Source organism: Dermatophagoides pteronyssinus, unplaced genomic scaffold, assembly GCF_027571235.1.
Source record: "Dermatophagoides pteronyssinus isolate colony J.1.1.1.1 unplaced genomic scaffold, Derpt_VIB-CSIC_2022.12 sq0004, whole genome shotgun sequence".
Lineage (NCBI taxonomy): Eukaryota > Metazoa > Arthropoda > Arachnida > Sarcoptiformes > Pyroglyphidae > Dermatophagoides > Dermatophagoides pteronyssinus.
This window is the reverse complement of record NW_027461528.1, coordinates 3,458,269-3,482,167: the sequence shown is the minus strand read 5'-3', so window position 1 is coordinate 3,482,167 and position 23,899 is coordinate 3,458,269. Positions and strand designations below refer to the sequence as shown.

At 32.5% G+C, this 23,899-nt stretch overlaps 7 protein-coding genes across 7 annotated transcripts; 4 read left to right on the top strand and 3 right to left on the bottom strand.

Moving 5' to 3' along the window:
* Positions 1-10: 10 nt before the first annotated feature.
* On the top strand, positions 11-1,230 carry LOC113797260 (TIP41-like protein). Its single transcript, XM_027347615.2, has one exon. The coding sequence runs from the start codon at positions 89-91 to the stop codon at positions 1,154-1,156; it is 1,068 nt and encodes a 355-aa protein (XP_027203416.2). The 5' UTR covers positions 11-88; the 3' UTR covers positions 1,157-1,230.
* Positions 1,131-1,803, bottom strand: LOC113797265 (uncharacterized). Its single transcript, XM_027347621.2, is given in 2 exon segments — positions 1,131-1,308; positions 1,310-1,803. Coding segments are annotated over 2 exon segments (483 nt in total). The 5' UTR covers positions 1,727-1,803; the 3' UTR covers positions 1,131-1,242.
* Positions 1,804-1,924: 121 nt separating this feature from the next.
* On the top strand, positions 1,925-3,536 carry Pex16 (peroxisomal biogenesis factor 16). Its single transcript, XM_027347610.2, has one exon. It carries the CDS (start codon positions 2,106-2,108, stop codon positions 3,462-3,464), a length of 1,359 nt encoding a protein of 452 aa, XP_027203411.1. The 5' UTR covers positions 1,925-2,105; the 3' UTR covers positions 3,465-3,536.
* On the bottom strand, positions 3,382-4,313 carry LOC113797263 (uncharacterized). The gene is made up of 2 exons (XM_027347619.2): positions 4,161-4,313; positions 3,382-4,077 (listed from the first exon to the last, which is right to left on the bottom strand). Exons 1-2 carry the CDS (start codon positions 4,170-4,172, stop codon positions 3,556-3,558), a joined length of 534 nt encoding a protein of 177 aa, XP_027203420.2. The 5' UTR covers positions 4,173-4,313; the 3' UTR covers positions 3,382-3,555.
* Positions 4,314-5,897: 1,584 nt separating this feature from the next.
* Positions 5,898-7,256, top strand: LOC113797261 (uncharacterized). Its single transcript, XM_075819817.1, has one exon. The coding sequence runs from the start codon at positions 6,041-6,043 to the stop codon at positions 7,175-7,177; it is 1,137 nt and encodes a 378-aa protein (XP_075675932.1). The 5' UTR covers positions 5,898-6,040; the 3' UTR covers positions 7,178-7,256.
* A 1,156-nt stretch (positions 7,257-8,412) lies between these two features.
* LOC113797264 (uncharacterized) lies at positions 8,413-9,221 on the bottom strand. Its single transcript, XM_027347620.2, has 2 exons — positions 9,087-9,221; positions 8,413-9,018 (listed from the first exon to the last, which is right to left on the bottom strand). The coding sequence occupies exons 1-2, from the start codon at positions 9,096-9,098 to the stop codon at positions 8,554-8,556; spliced, it is 477 nt and encodes a 158-aa protein (XP_027203421.2). The 5' UTR covers positions 9,099-9,221; the 3' UTR covers positions 8,413-8,553.
* A 1,967-nt stretch (positions 9,222-11,188) lies between these two features.
* On the top strand, positions 11,189-13,308 carry LOC113797236 (very long chain fatty acid elongase 4-like). The gene is made up of 5 exons (XM_027347588.2): positions 11,189-11,649; positions 11,708-12,093; positions 12,153-12,236; positions 12,306-12,605; positions 12,668-13,308. Exons 1-5 carry the CDS (start codon positions 11,484-11,486, stop codon positions 13,034-13,036), a joined length of 1,305 nt encoding a protein of 434 aa, XP_027203389.2. The 5' UTR covers positions 11,189-11,483; the 3' UTR covers positions 13,037-13,308.
* The last annotated feature ends 10,591 nt before the right edge of the window (positions 13,309-23,899 follow it).

The following is a 23,899-nucleotide window of genomic DNA, read 5'->3' as shown; positions in this document are numbered from 1 at the left end:
GTCGCCATCTAGTCGACCGTTCGTGAACTTTGCTGCAACATTGACGATTTGCCAGCTGCCATCGAAAGTGTGAATAAATTTCAAAAAAATGAACACCAAACATTCGATGCGACAATGTCCATTTTCGCCTGGTACGATCGGATTATCGGCTGACCATCAACATTATCAACAAGAAGAATGGTTATTTGAAACGAATCGTTCACATATATTGAATTCCAAATGTACATCATCGGTTGTGTGCAACAAGACACGTTCGATGTTAATGGGTAATGAATCGTCAGACGATACAAGTACAAAACAATCATCGACAATGGGTACGCCGCGCAAATCGCTAGATGAATATTTGAATAGCAAACATCGTATCTATTATGAACGTGGTCTATGTCAGTATTGTAAATATGATCTCATCTTATCGATGGCTCATTTGCCCGACATGACATATGCATCGAATCATCTTCGTTTGGTGCATAAAAAATCTCGATTAATAATTGAATTCAATGCACTGGATGCTCTTGCTCCGATCGTGATCAAATCGTATGGATTGCCAATCGGTCTAAAAGTTTCCGCATCTGAAGCATGGCTGCGTGCACGAATGAATTGTGAATACACTCGAAATGTTTGTAATGCTGATTTTGATTGGACATTTTCCACTGATTATTCCGGTACATTTCGTCAGGATTCATTGGATAAATCCTCATTACCAACTGAGGCAAAAGAACTGCGGCCAGATCAGCCACCATTATCCGAATTGATACAACCAACCGATGAACGTATCAATATGGAAAAACTAAAAATTCATAAACAAATCAATTTTTTCGATGAAATTGAACTGTTCGAAGATGAATTGGCCGATCATGGTGTTGCACAATGTTCGGTCAAAATTCGTGTCCATCCAGATTGTTTTTATGTTCTGTGTCGATATTTTTTACGTGTGGATCGTGTATTTGTACGCTATTTCGATACTCGTATATATCATGAATTTGGATCAGATTATCTGCTTCGTGAACGAAGTCAACATGAATCGAATATTGCTGATTTGAATTTATCCACCGATATGGCACAGGCATTGTTGATAAATCCACAAGAATTATTTGGTCATGTACCGATCAAAAATTCGGTGGTAGATAAAATTACTTTATCACCTTCCATCGTTTAATCAATTTTAATGATGAATTTTTTTTTATTAATGACAAAAAAATGGGGAAAATAAACATAATTTACTTTCTTTGATTTTATTTTAATCTAATGATGATGATTATGATGATCATGATGATGGTAAATTGGTGTTGTTGGCGGTGGTGGTGGTAGATTGAATCAATTCTTGTTGTTTTGATGATAATGTTTGCATTTTTGCTTCCGCGTGTTCCTCACGCAAACGATTACCCATTTTGGTTTTCAAATTTTCGGCCAATTGATTAAGATCTTCGGTAAATGTAGTGACAATCGAACTAAAATGTTCAACATCGGCTGGTTCCCAATGTGTTTGATAATCGCTTTCGCCACCATTGTTGTTGTTGACGGTTGCCGATATAGTTGGATCATTGGTAGGATCCATCGATTGAATTAGTTCGCTTAGTTTTTTGAATGCATAACCAGCAGCATGAAATATTTCGGCAACATTCGATACGGTAACCATGTTGCTGTTGTTGTTGTTATTACCAGTTGTCGATGTTATCGAATCAACTTTTGTCGATGTTCCTGCTGTTTCCGTATTGGTCGTAGTCATTTTATCGATCAATTTTGAAAAGAAAAACGTGCGAAATCCAAAATAAAAATGAATCCGAATTGAGAATCTATTTTAGAGCTATCCAAAAAAGGGCGTGGCCTACTCGAACAACAAATTCGAAAGATCACGTGATCGTAATGGTAATACAATCAAATTCAAAATGATTGATAAAGGTGTAGTAGCATGTACCACTGTATTAACATGGTAGATTGATTGGAAAGATAATTCATTAATCGACGACGATATGCTTGGTTTGTTTTGCAAATTCGAGTGTTGTTATTTATTTCAATTTTTCCTGCTATTGTTCTTGCCTACACACACCTGTTGATTGAATATTTTCGGTGACATAATGTCCAATCATTAGTGACTGAAAAACAGAATGGGCAATATACAATCATTACCCGATGATGGACAATGGTCATCGAAAATATCGATGGAAGTTATGGAAAAATATCTGCGACCAACAACTGAATATTCATTGAAAATATTACGCCAATATTTTGAACGTTACCGGTTATTTGTCAAACATAATCCTTTACTTGTATCCGAAATAGAATCAGCCTTGTATTGGATATCATATCTGTTGGCAACTACTCGATTTCATAATTCTCGTATCATATCCGAATTACTATCATCATGCTCATCATTGCTCACATTATTCGATGATAGTCTGCTTCGTCGTTCGTATGGATTATCGTCGACGAATCAACAAAACACCAAATCAACAATTTATGCATTCCATTTGATTTTACAATTTATCGAATATGTTCAAGTATTTGTCGAATTGACAGCTGTTCAATTGTATGGCCGTTATGGTAAATGGTTGGTCATATCGATCATCGAAATCATCAAAGCAAGTATACGTTTGCTTTTGCTATTCTATTATCAACAAGGTCTTACTCGTCGTCAATATCTGACGCCATTGAATCGATTATATGAATTCGAACGATTTCAGATGAAACATAAATTCCAACCACAACAACAACAACAAACCGATTCATCATCACCACGGTCCAGTGTTGACGAAGCAATTGTTATACCGGATGACGATGAAGAAGTTATCATACCCGATGATGATAATATTGTTCACCACAATAATCTGGAACCGGATGAAACACAACTTTTCCGATTGAAAAGTTCTGGTCGTATTATTCGAAATATTGGCCAAGCACCACCCAAAGAGAAACGAACTTGGCTTACACCACAACAACAGCAACGTTTACGACGTTTATTGCAAAAAAATCATCGATCATCGCCCACAGTGACGCAGCTCAATCAACGACGATTAATCGGTGAACTGTTACATATCCTACGGCCAGTTATTCATCTAACAACTGGGGCAATAGTCGGTGGTGTCGAAGATCATTGGACACCATATATGGTATCGCTTGGTTTGGATGTCATATCGCTACGATTGTTACAAGGTAGCAATTTTTATTCATCAAATGATAAAAATCTATTCGGTTTGATTAATTGCAATGATGATAAGGATATTGGTGTTGATATGGATGTGGATCATATATGGAATTGGTCCGAACGTTTGGAGATTCAACGGCGCTATCTATCACTATTAATGTACCTGTTACGAAGTCCATTCTATGATCAATACACTAAACAACGTTTATTGCGGCTAATATCATTGTTTGCTAATTACATTCCATTGTTTGGTCGTTTATGTCGACCATTAATTCGAGTGTTACCGGAATGGCAACAAATTTATTTTTATGTATGGAATTGATAAATGAAATTAAAATGAATCAATCAATGAATCAATTATAATTATGATTTGATTAAATATATTATATAAGTCTCTCTTTGCATTGATTTTATTATTTGTAATGTTCCAACAATGGCTGTTGATGTTGTTGATGAATGTTTGGATAATTGTATGGTTCAGGTTGGCCATATCCATGTTCCAATAAGGCTGGTTCTGGTTCTGGATGTGGTTGGGCTGCCAACAATTGACCACCATGATAACCATGTTGATGATGTAAAACTGGTGGTGCATGAACAACGGATTTAGTATAAATTGGTGTAGCTTGTGCTACCATTGGAATTGGTACAATTCGTTTCACTTCTACTGGAATTGGTCTTGGCACTTCTACTGGATATGGTCGTGGTACTTCATATGGTTGTGGAACAGTATAGGGTTCGGGTACTGGCACACCTTTGTAGATTGGTGCTGGAACTTGTACCAAATGATTAACATGACTGCCATAATTACTTTGTGTAATTGGTGCATACAATGTTTGATAATGTTTTGTAAGTACGGTAGTAGGATAATGATAATACGGTTCAGGTTCAGGTTGCGGAATTGCCTTCACGGTGGCGATTAATGCGGCTAATAAAATCTATAATGCGAACAAGCGACAAAGAAAACAAACAGAAAAAAGTCAATCGAAACAAAACGGGAATGTGAATGGATAATGGTTACCAGGAATTGCATTTTTGTTTTTGTTTAGTGATGGTGGTCGAATGATTTCCTGCTAAAAATCCATATGAATGAATGTTAGGAAATCAAAAATGAAAGTGGCGAAATTTGTATTGCTTTTTATACAACAACTCCAGCAAACAAAAAATGTAGATCAAAATGGCAAAAATAAAAAACCTGTAAAAATAGGCTTGGTTCGTCCAAACATGATTTTCGTTCGTCTCTTGTTTTTTTTATCTGATTCAAGTTTACAGAAAACTTTCTCTCTTCCATTCTATTCAGTGGCCCGAATGGTGGTGCCCTTGAGAGATCCGAAAACAAAAACGAAAAGAGACGAATCTTGTTGCCTGTTTTTCATTTGTTGTTGGGCTGACCACACTGAGATGATTTGATTAATGAATGAATGAATGAATGGTCTTCTTCCACAAATGATGGCCATGATAATGAATCATTCTGACCGCACTGAGTTTGACTTGTATGGATATGATCGACATGTCAGAAAAAGATACCAATCAATGTCATGATGATAATAAGGATGCACAATCAATATTGATATTGATCATTAGTGTGCTCCATGTTAATTTGTTGTTGCACCAAATCTGAAAATTCGAATGGTTTCCATCACTTTTAATAATTTTGTTGCAACAACAAGAAAAAATTGAAATTTTCCATAAAATTACGAAATTCTTTATTTTTGATTCAAATTTTCTTAAATCAGAAAAACAAAAGAAAGAGATTGCATGATGTTTGTTTTTTCAGTTTTTGATTGTGGGAATCTGTTTAACATGTGATTTTTGATTTTAATTGACATCAACATGAACACGGTGACCAAACCCTAACCTTAACCCTTTCCGTTCTTTTATTTTGTTTGAAAAGAATTTCATTCATGAATCAAAGTCACAAAAAACAAAACAAAACGAAAACAAAACGATAGATCACATTATGATGATAACGATATCACGAATGATTTTGACAGTGATGATTAAGATTTGTCAATTTTAGGAATCATTGATGATGATAATAATAATGACAATGGTTGTGATGTAATCATGTCCATGAAATGGTCATTATAATGATATATTATTATTTTCAAACAAAAAAGAAAAAAATGGATTTATGTCGAAATATGACAATAACTTATTAATGATTTGCAACAAAAAATATTCCAAAAAGATATTCCTGTCAAATATGGCGCTGATTTTCATCACATTTCATTCCATTCAGCACGCTATATCTCATCACATCTGTTTTTCGTTGTTGTCTGTTGAATTGATCGAATCTGATGAATGAAAAACTTATCTGAATCATCATCATCATTATGATCATTGTTGAATGCTCATTCATTACATAATCACATTGATGATGATGATGATAAGCGGTTTAAAATTGTCTTTATTTTTCGTTTTATTTCTTTTGTTTCTATTTAATGAATTTTATTCAATCTTTTTTCTCATTGTTGTTGTTCCATTAATAAAGCTTTAGGAATTTAAACACACACACACAGACATTTAAATGGTCAATTATGGATCATTATCATCAATGATGATGATGATAACAATGTAAACGTGAATGTATCATCTACTTTTTTGTTTTTGTTTTGTCAAAAAATAAAATTCTCTCTTTGTCTTTATGGCGGCCATTCGAGGGAGAATTTTTTTCTGTTTCAAAAGAAAAACAAAAAAAACATCAACATTCGGAACGTGTTGACAGACCGTGTTGTTTGTGTTATTCTACGAAAAAAATGATGACTATGTCTGTGTGACTTTCTGTTATTGATTGGGCAAACTTTCTGTCGAAAAAAGCGCAAAGAGTCAAAAATGTTGTCGCATCGTTTCATAAGGAATATGAAAACGGCTATAAAACATGAATGACCAAAATGTTCAATGTCTATTTATTTGTCCCCGATATTTGGAACCGTTTGTTTCACTTCATTTTTTGTTTTTAACAAAGAAAAAAAATTGTCATCCAATTGGTCATCACTGTCCATCATTTCATCTTATTTCTTCTTCAAATTTTCATTGGAATTGAGCAATGCTATAAAAGTGTTGGTAATAGTAGTGTTAATAAATTCAATTTCATCAATCATGATTCGTTACTGTTCAACGTTATCATTGTTATTATGGATGTTACAGATCCAAATGTCAATAACATTGATGCATGGTGATCATTTTGATGGGGCATTAGGTCATGGTTTGGTTCATGGTAATAATAATAATCACCAAGAACCAAACGCTGAACCATCTTCAATGATTGGCTATCATCATCAATCATCAGATCTACCAAATGAAATGATGATCAAATCCTATCCAAGTGCTGAACCTGTACAACAATATCATCATGATGAATATTCGTCACATTTACCATCATATCTGCATAATGAACCTTTACATCATTTGGGTCATCCGGTTCCAGAACCAGAACAACAACATCATCCAATGATGAGTCATGACATTCATCCTGAACCAATGCCTTATCATTTGAATGGTCTTCAATTACGATTTCATCCAGAAGATTTGGCTGTTCATGGCTATGATAATCAAATGAATCATCACGAACAATCGCCACCGCATCATCATGTTCATCATGCATATCCTCATTCGATGCATCATTCACCGCATCCCATTCCATTGCCAGAACATTATGGCGATCATGATAAACATGAGAAATATGATAATGTATTGGCACATTATGATCCATTCTATGGACATCGTAAACCGGGCGATGGATTTGGTCCTGGTGGTCATTTTTCAGTTATGCCACACCAAGAAATCAAATATTTTCCAGTACCGGAACCTGTTGCAGTTTATAAACCAGTACCGGTAGAAAAACCATATCCAATTCCAGTGGATAAACCATATCCAGTGAAAATTGATCGTCCTGTCCCGGAACCATATGTAGCAAAAGTTGTTCAACCAATCATACATAAACAGGCAATCATTAAATCACATATAACACATCAAACATATGATATTCCTTACCCTCAACATCAGCAATATCCACATCCATATAAAAAAGAATAGATTTTTTATTTATTTCATTTTCAATTTACTTTATCAATCTGTTTTTTTCATTAAAAATAATATTTTTTCTTGTTGGTTATTCATTCGAAAGGTCAGATCAAATGGCAAACAAACATAAAACCTGTCTCTTTTCATACTTTTTTCTTTATGTAATTTTCTTGTGGTGTGGATACGGCTCTTTGGTGTTGTTGTTGCATGTTGTAGCAAAGTTGTTGTTGTTATTCGCATCAAATCAAATCAAGTTTGCAGTATGGAAGATGCATCAATGTAATCACTTTCACTGTGTGTGTTTGTTTGTATGACGATTCTTGTCGTCGTCGTTGTTGTTCAAGATACGATTATTATCTAGGGTGAGTATTTGATTTGGATACAATTTTATTTTAGCAATTTTTCTGATATCGAATTAAATTGAATTGAATTTGATGTTTGATTTGTTTGGTGATTGATGATTGCGATTGATTGAATGCAGATGATTGAAATTTTCTGTCGTCGATAAACAATGGATTATTATGATGATGATAGAACATTTAAAACGAGACAAATGTATTGATCAAGGCAATCTATTGATAGTGATGATTATCAATCAACACAGAGAAACATTTTTCTCTAAAATCAAAAATAAACAACCCACTTGACAAAAACAAGATTCATTTCAAAGTGGATATTGCCCACAGGCTTCATTCAGGAATGTTGATGTTTGATTTGATTTTTGCTAATTGATTATTACTGCTGTTTCTGTTTTGTGATCAGACTTTCACGACATCGACATCGAAATGGTACGAATGTTGACAACAATTTTGGTCATCACAATGACCATATTTGTATCATGCGACAATGTGACCACAACATCCAACAACAATAACCTGGATAGATATTATTTTCTTTTATCAACCATTTTACCGTTCGGACGTTTACATCATCGATATCGCGATACTATCGATATTGAAAAATCAAATTCAATTTTGGAAAATGTTTTACCGCCACCGCCTTCAAACAATCGTATGGTACAATTTTCTCGTTTTAAATTTATTCCGGCATCAATTGAACCACGTTATCATGTGGAACGTGAAGTAACGCATCCACAAAAACTAATATTTACATTACCCGACAACGATGATGATCATGGTGATGGATTGTTGAATTAGAATCAGTGTTGAATAATCATTGTAATTTGAATTGTATTAATATCATTATATCGTTATTTTGTAATTTAAAGCAAATTTTATCATACATCATTTTCAGTTGTTAACATTGATTAAATAAAAACTTTATTTTCGCTTTTCGATATTATGCGATCACTTTGATTTCACGATTAGGTGATGTTTTTTATTTACCCCCTAATCAATCATTTTGGAAAAATCAAAAAAAAACTAAATCTAATAGTGGCCATAGCCATAACCACCACCAAGACCACCGTAAAGACCATGACCTAAAGTCAATGCTGGTGCGGCATAAGCTGGAGCAGCAGCAACAACAGATTTGGTTACAATTGGTGCAGCTTGAGCGACCATTGGAACTGGAACAGCACGTGGAACATCAACTGGAATTGCTCGTGGAACTGGTACGGCAACTGGTCGTGGAACAGCATAGGGTTGTGGGACTGCAACTGGGTATGGTTGTGGGACACCTTTAACAATTGGTGCTGGTTGTACAACCAAATGATTGACTTGTGAACCATATTTACTTTGTGTGATTGGTGCATACATTGTTTGATATTGTTTGGTGATCAATGTCGGTGCAGCATAAACAGCTGGAGCGGCAGCCAACAATGGGGCACCATGACCATACAATGGTTCACCATATGGTACGGCTACAGCGCACGAAACCAAAGCGGCAATAATCTGTTATTATTGATAACATCATGTATAAATTTCGGTTTAGGTTTTTAAAAATCAAAAGTCACACTTACGATGAATTTCATTTTTGTTTTGTTTTTGGCAAAGTTTTGATGATAATGGCAGTAATGATCAATTCCGTTATAGTGAATAGGAATTTAATTCGAAATTTCTGTCTATTTATATACTACTTATTATCGGACAATAGAGAAATGTATAAGTTGACTATGTTGGATATATTCATTCATTCATTCATTTATTCATTGATTTGATTGATTGAGAGAAAAAGATGAATTGAAAAAAGATTGAGAGAATGCTGGCACGTGCACGTGTTGGCATTTCATATTTTATTATTATTTTTCTTCTGAAAATAACTAATTTTAATTCAGTTATTAATTTTCAATGTTTACATTCAAAAATAAAATTGTCGTTTTGGCATATTTGGGCGAGAATAGAATGACAAGCCCCTTAAGCTTTTTTGTTTTTGGAAACTGTCCATGTCTATTAACATCTAAATATAATTTGAATTAGAAAAATCAAATATTACCTTGAGACCATTTTTCTTAATGTTTGATTGATACACACACCTAATCAATGAATTATTAAACAAATGAAAACCATCATCATTGATGATGATAACATTGACCAGTCGGGGTCACACAGTTTTTATAATAGCATTTCTGGAAAGATTGATTGACAGCCAATTACTATGGGATGGTTTTGTTTGTTTGTTTGATTGTCGCCAATGTCCAAATTGATCAATAATCATTAATACTGTTTTTCATTGTTTTATTGATTCGGTGCATTTAATTAATGTTGTATTATGAATTGCCTTGGGCTTTTTTCATAATAAAAGCAAAAAGCTGAAAAGCTGTTAACGAATTAGCGAAAAGTTTTCCATAAAGACAACGCCCAAATGGAGTTTAAAATGAATGCTTCGTTATTGTTGAATAGAGAATCGATCCATTTTTTTGTTTATCATCTCTTGATTTGATGATGAAGAAATCAAAAGAAAAAACATTAGAGAATTAATTATATTGGATTAGAGGTGTGAATGGCAATCCATTCTATTGATTGACCATGATTTCTATTTATTTGTTAGTGGTTGCGGTGGTGGTGGGATGAAGGGTTTTTCCTTATTTCCTTTTTTGTTTTTCTTCAATTCAAGTGAACAAAACAGTGACACAAGGGTGTTATTGTTTTCATCCCTGCAAAATGTGCCAATCGTCATTGATTTAATATTGATTGCAATCAATTGATTGATTGATGGATGAATGGATGGGGAAAATTTCGTAATCATTATCATTATTGTCTTGCAGAATGAATTGTGAAAGGAAATTATAAAGTGTCCATGATGATCAATGGTGTGCATGTCCGAATCGAATGATATGATCTAAATGCAATGAAAAACATGTGACTGATTATTGTCCAATGTCCAATTCGTAATGAACATAGGGCATTTCCCCATTTTTTTTGTTCTTCGAACTGACCATCGTCGTAGTCGTCATAATAATTTGGACGATCCAAAACGATTATGATGGGCCGTGTAATTTAGCGAGAAAACGAAAAAAACGTTGGCAACATTGGAGCAGCACGATTTTCCGATGCTTGTGATAATAATAGCCATTTGGGATGATCATGATGATGTTGTCCATCTGCGCCTTTTAGAATTTTGTCTAGCACCTATCGAAACAATTCGATTGTTTTTCATTCTTTTTTTGCCAACATAACTTAAATTTCGGTCAAGGTCTGTGTCTTTAATCGTCATTTTTTTAAATACAAAAAACGGATTGCTCGCCACCATAACGACGAATGTTTCTCTTTTTCTCTTGCAAAGACAATTTGCACAATGATTGATCCCAACGCAATCGGATTGAATAGGAAAAAAAACATCAATCGATCCATGTAATTTGGAATAGCAGTGATTAGAATGAATTACAACCTAACGTAAGTTTGTAAAGGAAAAACAATTAGTTTGGCTGGCTGCCATTGTTGTTTCAATGAAATTTTGATACACATTTTGATACAAAAAACAAAAGATGCTTCAATGAAATGGTTTGCCATCTGTTGAACATGATTAAAAGTTTTGCAAATTTAAATTTTTAAAAATAAAAAAAATTCCCATTAATGCTCAAAGTCGAAAGATGGCGCTAATGTTCTCATTGTTTTTTTAATTTCAACAAAAAACGAATCCAGAATTTCATTTTGACAATATAGATAATGTTTAGATTCTGGGTAGTGGTTCTGGATATCGATACCCAGGATATTCAGGAATCCAAAACCACTACTCAGAATCTTTGAATGGGTTTTTTTCTTTTGGTTCCGTTGAGTTTCTTTTTTGTTTGTTTGATTGTTTGCATGTTTACAGCAAATAAAACGAATAAAATTCTTTGTTTTTTGTTTTGTTTTGAATAATTTTTTTTATTATTTTTCCGGTGAAAACGATTCTGAACAATTCTTACATCATCACGATGTTAACATCGAATGTACAATTATTTTTAGAAAAATTATGGTCGCATTTCAATCAAACATATTATCGTCGAACATCCACACAATTACCATCATGTTTTTACAATTATTTAATTACACCGATAGCTAATGTTTATTTTTATTATAATTATTTTGATCAGTTTTCAGGTAAAAAAGGATTTTTTCAAAATATTCATTCATTCAATTCACAATTCTATTTTAACAGATCCAAAACTTTATGGATGGCCATTAATGGGTTCAATTATTGGGCCATTAATGATTGTAATCATATATCTATTCATTGTTTATCATGGATATCAATGGCTCAATGATGAAAACAATTCATCATCATCATCAGTTCAACGTTGGATGTTGAAAGCTTTATCCGTATCGAATAATCAAAATTTCATTGGCAGTGGTCATCATAAAGCTCATTATCATCATCATCACCATCACCACCACCATCATCATCATCATGGCAAAGGGTTAAAAGGACGTGGTATCGGAAATGGAAATTATGATTTATCATTCACACATGCAATATGGTTTCGATCGTTTGTTATTGTTTATAATTTTAGTATGGCATTATTGAATGCATGGATTGCCTATGAGGTTTGTATTTAGCGATATGAATTTCTAATTTAAACTTTTCCAACATTAATCTTTTTCAGCTAATTTATTGTGCTTGGAAATCAAATTATAATTTTCTATGTCAATTAGTCTATACAGGTAGGGATGATCCATATGAAACAAGAGTAAGTGGAATTTATTTCAATATAAATTCAATTTGAACCAATTTTCCTATCTGATATTTTGAAACATAGATAGCCATAGCCATTTGGTGGTATTTTATATCGAAAGCAATCGAATTAATCGATACAATGTTAATAATAATTAAACGTAAATCAAATCAGCTTACATTTTTACATATCTATCATCATTCAACAATGTTTATTGTTTGGTGGGTTGGTTCGAAATTTGTACCCGGCGGATCGGCAGTTACCGGTGCATTAGTTAATTGCCTGGTACATATACTGATGTATAGTTATTATGGATTAGCATCATTTGGTTCATGTTTGCAGCCATATTTATGGTGGAAAAAATATTTAACCATTATACAATTGGTATGTTTAAATTGAATTGTGTTTTATTTTTAAAAAAAATTAATTCATCATCAAACTTATAGATACAATTTACAATGGGTGTTACATTAGGCCTAAATTCCATACTGACTGGTTGCCCCTTTACACGTTGGATGCAATATGTATTTGTTTGTTATGCATTTTCATTTCTTATTTTATTCGGTAATTTTTATCGTAAAACTTATACACAATCAATTCGTAGTGGTCAGAAAAAATCCAAATCAATGACAACATTATCAAACGATAATAACATCATTGATGATCATCAAAATAAAACAGATGAATCAACAATAATAGTCGATAATAATAAAAATCAACGAAACAAATCTGTTAATTCAAAATTATCACAACGTAAACGTAACAGTCACAGTAATAATAATAAGAAGAAACAATCATTATTGAATAAAAAATAATTGTGATAGTCATTTATATATCTAAATTTTGTTTTGTTTCAATTCTAGTCATCAACCAATGTGTGTTCAATAAATAAATCAATGACCAAAATCAACTAATTACACAACATACATACAGAACACATTTGATTTGTAATTTTAATGTTGAAAATTAAAATTAACACAAAGAATAAATAATACAATCAGAACTTTAATAATAATAATAAACTTGGTTAAGATTTATCAAGAAAGTAGTTCTTGATTTATATAAAACAAGAATGATTGTTAAAATAATCAATTAATTGGATTAATCTTAATCCAATTCATAACAGTAATAAATATGAAAACAAAAAATCATTTCAATAAACTTAAACAATCATCATTTGCAATTGTTTTCACTGTCTTAGTTGATTTTCATCATTGATATTCTACCCATAGAACCATCTTTGTTTGTTTCTCTTTTTGATAATTAATTTTTTTTATAGTAAAAAAACGACAACAACAAAATCAACCTGTATCTGATGGATGTTTGATAATGATGATGGTGATGTGATGTGAACATCCTTTAGAGCGGAACGAGCATCATTTTCATGCAAAAAGTTTTCTTAATTTTGTCTTTTATTTTGGTTTGGTTTGGTTGACAAATGATGTTTTTTTGGTTGTTCGAAAAGGATGCGCTTCAAAAGAAATGAGTGAAATTTGCTTTCAAGATCAAAAATGGTGATGCTTCATGGATTACATTAATTGTTCATTTGGAAAAAATAATCTGAAAATCATTGCCAGAGAAAGAATATCCTCTCTTTCTTGACATTCGGTTTTCATCATCGAAAGGATGTTAAAACCGGTCTAGAAGACAATGAAATTTTCTTATTCAACATCGTCATCATCAAGATCTTCAAGAGCATCGAGTTGACAATCTTAATATATCACACACCAATGAAAGGTGATGAACTCCACTGATGATGGTGATGATTTATTTCATTTCTTTCATCATATATGAAAACAAAAACAATTGCATCGTTTGTTGGCCAGGATTTCAATTGTCACATCATCTTTCATCATATGGATGTTTATTTTGTCAAAATTATTTAATTAAGTGAAAGTTTTTCATTTTTTAAATAAATAAAATAAACGCCCAGAATCTTACATCATCATCATCATCAACGATGATGATAATTATAATGATCAAAAAGATGCTACGTGTGTGTGTGTGATTTGCATACAAGATCCTCATCATTTCATCATCATCATACGTGATATTCTTTCTTTTTTCTAAAGAAAATGGATGCTTCAAAAAAACATATTGATAATTCGATTCAAGAATGTTTTTCTTAACTTTTTTCTTTATTCACTCATTCGCAAATCTTTCAATTGCATAACAATAATAATAATAATAATAATGGTAATGAGCAATTGATATGGTCCAATGAAAGAAGAAACGAAACGCAGAAAAAATGAAATGAATGATGCGCATCCATCCATGCATCCATTCAATTCAATTTGAATAACAAAACAAATCGAAAAATTGAAAACATACTGTTAAAATATATCACCGGCCACATTGCAAGATGATGATGATTACCATTGTCCGCATCATTATTCATTTATAAAAAGAATTTTATAAAGAATTCCATTCAATTAATGAAATTATTTAAATGAAAAAACTTTCAATGTCGTCGAATGTTCAAAAATGAAAGTGAAGCAAACATATTTACGTAAAAAAATGTCCTTAATCACCATTGTCCATTCATAAATATCTTAACAAAAGACGAAAAACAAAAAATATCAAACGTGATATCATAACAATAAACAGAACAAAAAAAGATTTTCTTCTTCTTAATTAGATTCAGAAACAAAGAAACAAAAAAATCCAAGAGATTATCTAATCATTTTTTTCAACCAAGTTAATTCTAATGGAAACTTGAAACGCCGTCGAATCGAATCTTTTGGATTCCAACATGAATTTCGAATGATGGAATTTTGGAAAAATGGCCACAAAAAAAATTCCAGAAAAATTCTTCTTTTATTTTGGAAATGAAAAAAATCTAAAATCTTCTGTCTGTTGATGATGATGGAAGAAGACGAAAAAAAAATTTGTGACGTGAACCGTAACAATGTGATTCTCCTAACCATTATCATTGATGATGATGTTGAGCAATGATCTTCATCATCATCATCATCTTTCATTCATTCAAAAAAACCTGATGATAATGATGATACCTGGTGAATAAAGTCAACGAGAGACGAAAGAAAATAGAGAGAGAAAAAAAAGGTCAAATAAGATCATAGCTGTATCATTCTTCATTCATTCAAACCAATTATGATGATGATGATGGTCTCTTTTTCATAGAATCTCTCATCATCATCATCATCATCTAATTCATCCATGCATCCATCGATCCTATTTCCTAAAAAAATGAAGAGGAAAAGAAAGATCTACCAAAAAAAACATAAATATTATGATTTGAATGAAATGAATTATATGGAATTGAAATCGGTTGGATGTGCATTGCAAAAGTTGATGATGTCAACCTCGAATTGTTTGTGTGTGTTTGTATGATGTAAATGTTAGAAATTCAGGAAAAAAAGCATCGAACCATTCCTAATGATCGCAACAACATCAACCATTATCATCATCTTGATTGAATATGGACGCCCGAAATGTTTTTCTTTTTCTTTCTTTGTAGCTTGGTGGATGCCAAATTATCGGATATGAATAGTAATTGGGGGAGAGAGAGATGGGAGAAAAAAAGGGATAAATAAATAAACGGTGCCATTGGCTACCACCATCATCAAATTTTTCTATTCATTTTTATCATCATCATTATGATTATCATCAGAAAAGATGACACTATCGATTCTCTTTTCTTTTTTATTCAGATGATGATGATGATGTTGTATGGATAGCTTGAAGCATCATCCAAATGCTTAATAATTGGCCAAAGAAGAAGAAAAGAGAAACTATTAAAAGAGGATGATGATTTTGAATTCGGTTGAACGATTTTTTCACACAAACACCAAAGAGATGGAGAGATTTGAACACATCTTTGATGTTCGAATAATTCATTTCATCTTAAAGCTTCTCGTTTTTTGTTTTGATTTTTGACCTCGGTGTTCAGTCAACCAATCGATTCGCAAAAAAAATAGAAAGATGTCTTTTTGTTTTTGTTGTTGTCGTCTTGGATTGTTTGGTTGATTAGAATTATTATGTTTTTCTAAGTTTTAACCCTTGATAATGACAATCAACTACCATCAGTATCATCATTATTAATTCATTTTAAACATCATGGTTCGGATGTCATTTCCGTTTGTTTTTTCCTCTACACAAAATCTTAATGATACAATGATGATGATGATGATCAAATGAAAGGTCATCTTCATATTCATTTACATAGCATCAACAAAGATCGTGAAACACACACGTGCTGAATGTTGTCTACCTTGAAAGTAGTGACCCATTGCTATATGATCACTATATGGTCAATTTTTTTCCGTTCTTGTAAATTATTACTTGTTGTTATTTTGCCTATTTAAACCGAGAATTGTTTGATGTCATTTTAAAATCGTATATCATTGTTATTATCTTTCTCTTTGGTCTTCGTTTTTTTTTGGTCAGAATGACCGGTCCATGAAATGATTGATTGATTGAGCCATCTTGATTATTATCATTAAAAATTACCACTACTACAATCAACAACTTGTGTAGGTTTCGAAGACAGACCCGCCTCTTCCGTATCATTATCAACTTTAACAATCATTATCATTATAAGCAATTTGGTTAGATTAAAGCTACACGTTAGTTAGACAAGAATAGGTTAGGTTCAAATGAAAATTTAGATTCTTTTGGATTGGATTCTTTTTTGCCTGTTGACTAAATTCATCACAATATTGCTGTGTTAATAACCATAATAAAACAATTTTCTAATCAAAAAAAAGTTCAATACTTTTATTAGTTTGGAAAATAGTGTTGTCCAGTTTGCAAATGAAAAATAAATTTTGCTATGTATGTTTGCTGTGTCCATCTGTCACAAAGCAATCATCATCCTTAATTATCATCATCGAAAAAGGTCCCCTGACCATCACATTGTCGGTGGGTATTAACAATATTTCAGCTCTTTGCTTATTTGGAATATTTGCCATGTTGTTGTTGTTTTTTAATCTGATATTTTTTGCAACCCTAAAGCATTTATATAAATAATGGTCATAAAAAACAACAACAAATGAAAAGTTAGCTAAAAAAAACTAAGTTGTAATTTGTTGTTGTTTCGTTGGAAAAAATGGATGTTGTTCCAGTGTGTTGAATAGAATGATTGATTTTGTTTCGATAATCAAATTTATGGTGCGAATGTAGGTGTGTTTGTTGTTTTTATGGTGTGGGTGTTCGTGTGTGACATACATTTTCTATCAGTGTTTTTGTGTGTCCTAAATATTTTATTCAATGAAAATTCAGATGGTAAGGGTAGAGCGAGAGAGAGAGTGATTGGTTATAATGAATAAATTGAAACGAGTTTTTTTCTGAATTTTTTTAAATTGATTCAATTTGGTTGATTTTTTCCTTCATTCAACATCATCTATTTGGCCCACAGTTACTATTGAAAATATTTTAACCCAAAAACAGAATTTTTCGTTCAGTGACAAACGATGAAGAAGAAGAAGGAGAAAATTGTTTAGAAAAAAAACAAAATTCCAGAATGAAAATTCAACCGTAAAAATTTATACCATATGATGATGATAATGATTAAAAGATGGTCAACTGGTCAAACAACTAGGAACGAAAAAAACTCGCTTGACCACGGTCCAATAGCTTTTCTTCATTTCTCAAATTTCAATTACGTCAAAATGGTTGTTGTTGTTGACCATTTGTCTCACTCTTCATCCCTTGATTTTTTTTTCTATCTTTTTCTGCTGTAATATGCTGTGTTGTTGTCCATCTTCGTAATCATCATAATGGTCATTTTTTCATCTATGGCTATTTAGTTTTTTCTAACCAATATTGTAACTAACTTTGAATATATATAAAAATGCAAGGCTCCCAGCATGCTTGTCATAAAAAAATCAAAAAATTTTTCGTTTTTGTTGTTGTTTCAGATTGAAGAAAAAAACATAAGCAACCTAAAGTACCAGGCCCTAGGGCCTGATGACAATGACAACGACGATTGATGTTGTTTGGTGATAAATTGAATTTGACAATCATTTCAATGTGTGTGTGCAAGTATTGAATTGGTGTGTGCAAAAGTATGTCATTAAAAGATTTGTAAATTATTTTCTTGGAAATTCAATACAAATTACGTAAATCGAAATATTCAAATCGATTTATTGATGGGTATGTTTTTTACCGAATATATGTGGGAGTGATTGAATAGGAGGAAGTGAGAAAAAAATATCATCTATTTGATGCGTATGCGCATTTGGAATAAAACACCCACACACAAATTCAGAAAACACTTGTAAATCAAATGTTTATTTCATCCATCTTTTTTTACTGTTGACCTTGAATAATAATTTTTTTTTTTTTGACAATTTTTTTTTGACCAATATGGTGACATATACCCTTCAACCTAACCCTCACACACACAAGGTCAGTTTTCTATCAAATAATAATAATAATAATCTTTTAAATCATCCCCATCCCCATCTCTATTCAATTCATTCTTCGTTTTTTTTTGTTCTTGTCCAAGGTCCATCCACTAACCAACCAACCAAATTTTACATAGCTAAAATACCATCATCATCATCAACAACAATCTTTCACACACAAACACACAACCAAGCAAACAAACCAACATCAAGCAAGGGACCAGAGTAATTTTCATTCATTCCATTCGTTTGTTTTTCATTGAATCAAAATTGGTTGACAAAATGTGAAAAAAAAACTAAGAAAAAGAAGAAAGGAGAAGAAAAAAAGGGGAAAACAGAGAATACAAAGGGTTTTTTCTTTCTCTCTATTTCTGTTTTTCATTTTGACCAAATTGGGTCCGGTTAGTGTGCTGTGTTTGTTTCTGTGTTGATATTATTCATGGGAAAAAAGCTTATTTTTTTCATTCAATATGTGATGGTCAGCTCTATGGTTCTTTGGTCCTTTTTTCACCATAAAATATGCCAATCGATGTTTACTGAATGAATAGAATGAATGAATGGTTGGATGGATGGTCATCAATGATGATGATGGAAAAAAGGCGAGGCAAATGATGATGTTGATAAAAAGAAAGATGATAATGGTCAACAACAACGACAACGATGACGATACCGATAGCGACCGTACCGACAATACTAACAGCAACAAGTGGACCTCACCCTTATGGTTCTTTGTTTGGTTCAAGAAAATTTTTTCGGTTCGGTTTGGTTTGGATTCGAATGAACGGAATGATGAAATTGAATCTTTAAATAACCCCAAAAACAGAGAAAGAAAAAAATAAGAAACAGAAGGAGATTTTTTGCAATCATTCAAATCAAACAGCTAGAAAAACACCAAGGGTAAAAAGAAAGAAAGAAAAAAAAGATGAAATTTTTTTAAAATTCAAATTTAATTTGAATAAAAAGAAGCTATTGAGAATCAAAGAAAAAACCCAACAGTGGACGAAAAAGTGTTGAGAATCGGGAACAAGAATAATTAATAAACACGTGTTCACAGTTGAACATACAAAATGCAAGTGGTTTATTTCAATCGAACACATGTACATCATCATAAAAAAATACATGCTATATGAATGGTAACTTCAATTCAAATCTACTCAATTTACAACAATCTCCCCTTATTGAGTTACATTTGAATTGAATTACAAAAATAGATAATAAAATTCAATTCACAAATAACTTTTTAGTTATATCAATTAAAGCTTTTCTTGGCAGCGGTTTTGTCAAAAAATCCGCTAGCTGTTCCTTTGTGTTTACAAACTTGATATCATAATTTTTGTTTGTTGCAAATACTTCGATTATTTTCTTCAACTCTATATCGAAGTACCTCGACCGTTTCATTGACGATTGATTATTGATGAGATGAATGACTGATTGATTGTCACACAAGAAATTGATATTCACATCGTAATTAATGAAATTCATAATTTGTTGAATGAAACGAACGCATCTATAACCATCCATTATTGCTGTTAGTTCAGATTCACAACTTGATATCGTGATTTTACGTTGCTTATTACTTTTCCAACCAAGTACAGTATTTCCACATGTTACGATAAGACCCGATGTTGAATGTCTGGTAGCACCTTGTCCGAAAGACGAGTCTGTATAAACTGCCAGATCTTGATTCATTTTTCCGATAATTAAACATTGATCAATAGTACCAGATAAATATCGCAGAATTTGTTTTCCCGCATTGAATAGCGATTTCGTTGGTTTCGTTAGAAATCTTGACAACCAATTTGTAGCGAACATTATATCCGGTCTCGTTTTATTAGCAACATATAATAATGAACCAATCAATTTACGAATAGGTAAATTTTCATTTACTTCTTCTTCATCATTTTGTTGATACAACGAACTCATCGGTACGTACGTTGGTTTACAATTAATCATGTTAAATTCCATCATAATTTTTCGGATATATTTCGATTGATTAAGTTCAAAATGCTCCCCTTTATCGACAATTTCTATACCGAGATAATCTTTCAAATTACCAATATCAGTTACTTCAAACCGCTTTTCAAGATCTTTGACAATTTTGGTCAACTGATTTTCATCTGGCCCACAAAGTATGATATCATCGACATAAACGAGAAGCAAAATATTATTCTTCATGAATAAACATTTATCAGCGATACAACACTGAAATCCAATCGATAATAGATGAGAAGATATTGTTTTATACCATTGTAGCGGACTTTGTTTTAGTCCATATAACGCCTTTTTCAATTTCAAATGACCATTATCACCAAAACCTGGTGGCGTTTTTACATACAATTCTTCATCAAGACTAGCATTTAGAAATGCAGTTCGGATATCCAATTGTCGAGTACGATAATCAAACGTTTTTGCGTAGCTCAAAATCAGATTTGTTAATGTAGAATCAGGCGTTGGTGATGCAATCTGATCATAATCGATACCATATTTTTGCGAATAGCCACAAGCTACTAAGCGAGCTTTAAATGTGCCATCACGTTTACGTGTAAATATCCATTTCGTAGGAATTACTTTTCTTGACGAATCAAAGGAAACATTTTCAAACACTTTATACTTTCGTAATTGTGTGATTTCTTTGCTAATAGCTTGTTTCCATTCATCAGAATTGTTCGAATTGATCGCTTCATCATATGTAGTTGGTATTTCAATACTACTATCACTACATTGATATCCATAACGAACTGGTGGAATACCAAAATTCACACGTGTCGATCTTCTTACACCAACATTTTCTTCCGGTTCAATTGACGAATACGATTCACTATCATTTTCAGCTTCATATTCGGATGTTAAATCTTCATCATTTTCATGTTGACTAGTTGTTGATAAAGATGTCGATTCATTATCATGATCATTGTTTTCAATTTCATTTTCATCATTATCATCATCAGAACAATTGGAATTAACTAAATCAAAATTTGATCGTGGTGATTCATTGGACAAGTTTCGTGACGAATTATTCCAGTCAAAAAACATTTTATCTTCATTAAATTTCACATTATTTGTTATGACAATTTCGAATGTATTGGGATTTACCAAACGATAGTTAGTTGTTGAACCCGTGTAGCCAATGAACATGAGACGTTCTGATGTTTTATCGAATTTAGATGATCGTTTCAATTTTGTTATATGATGAAATGCCTCACAACCGAATGTACGTAAATGATTATAATTCGGCTTCTTTGAATAAAATTTTTCATACGGCGTCTTTTCATCAGCACGAATCCAGATGTTAATAACATAAATGGCATATGACATGGTCTCTGCCCACAATTGATACGGTGCACATGCAGAATTTAACAATAATCTTACCGTTTCAAAAACGGTTCGATTCATCCTTTCTACAATTCCGTTTTGTTCGGGCGAGTATCCGACTGTCGTTTCGTGTACAATACCATGCTGTTTGCAAAACGTTTTCAGCGTGCTATTCACAAATTCTGTACCTTTGTCGGTACGAATAGTTTTTACTTTACGATCAAGTCTTTTCTGATTAAAATCAATAAATTCGATTAGTTTAGATGCGGCATCAGATTTGAATTCAATGGATATACCAAACGTAAACCTGGTGCAATGGTCAACGATTAACATTCCATATTTACTTCCTTGAATCGATGGTACCGGAGATTCCCAAAGATCAATGTGCAGCATCTCGAATGGTTTTACATTTTCATAGATCATCGGATGGTTGTGTGGTGAAGCTACAGATTTATTTTGTGCACAATCATCACAATTTTCATATTTTAGATCAATTTGTGGCACAACTTTCTTAATCCGTTTCAATACATTTTTACCACAGTGAGCCAACCTTTTATGCCACAGATTCATTATAATGTTCGTAGGCTTGCTGTTGATGATCCATAAATTGTTCTCGTCTAAATTCGCCGTAAATGATATATTCTGTTTGAATATTTTTGCCTGTTTATTATCGACCGATATCTTGAATCCGTCTTCAACCAATTTAACCATTGAGACAAGATTCGAATTGAAATCTCCAAAAGCAACATCTTTCAAAATCAGTTTGCAGTTGGGCTTTGGTTCGATCATAACATCACCAGTCTTTACGGATTTGACTGTTTTTCCACTGGCAATTTCAAATTCAATTACATTGATTTTCGGTTCGATGAGGCAATTTTCATTAATTGTTATATGTGATGTGCACCCGGAGTCTAAGATCCATACATCAGGTGACTTTACAATCGATTTTTGCAACAAAGATTTAGCCATTCTCTTATCCTTTGTGCTTGATGATTTAGACGATTTTTCTTTCAGATTTGATGTTGATGATGACAATTTATTTTTCGATAATGATGATGACGATGATGATGATGTATTTAATTTTTGTTTCTCAATCCGTTGTCTGATCCAGCATTCATCACATGTATGACCAGGTTTCAAACAAAATGAACATCTGATACCACTTTTTGATGATTTCTTCGATGCCATTTTAGCCAATTCTTTATGATCATTTGATCCAGAATTCGATGCTATGGATTGGTATTTTGATTTCTCATCGTATTCAATGAATTCGTTGAGAATATCCTTCATCGTGCCATTTTGATTCATCATTATACGATCGGTCAATTGTTCAAATTTCGAGTTTGCTCGTAGCAAAAACATGACGACGATACAACGGCTTTTATCACTGAATTTTATCCAATCAGAATCAATCGATTCGAACTTCGCAACCAGTGTTTCAAACCATGTGCGAAGACTTCCGGAACGATAAGCACAATTTATCAATTCACTCAGCTTACGAACCGCTGTTGCATATGTATCCTTTTCAACGTCAGCCATTTGTTTCCAAATTTGGTAAACGCTGGTACAATGTTCGATAATTTCAAACTTTTCAGGAACAAATGTCAACGATATCGTTCCAAGACAATTCTGATATAATTGGAAATCCGGATGTGTCGAATCGAGTTCACCTTCCAAGAAATGACTGTATCCACAGCTTTTGAATGCCGCTTTTACTGACGTTATCCAGTGTTTCAGATTCTTTCCGTCATACTTCACAATTTGTGAAAACACGTAGTTTTCATGATTCGACTTGCGATGAACAACCGGTGTAGGTACAATATTATTTGATGATGATGATGTTGACGGCTGAATTAAATTTGCCTGTTCCATTCGTACCATTCGATCATTGAATTCAGACATCATTTCTAACATCATTTTAATCGAATCTTTACCGCCATCATTATCATTCGACATTTTTGTAACGTACAAATTATTATTCGTTGGAACCACGGA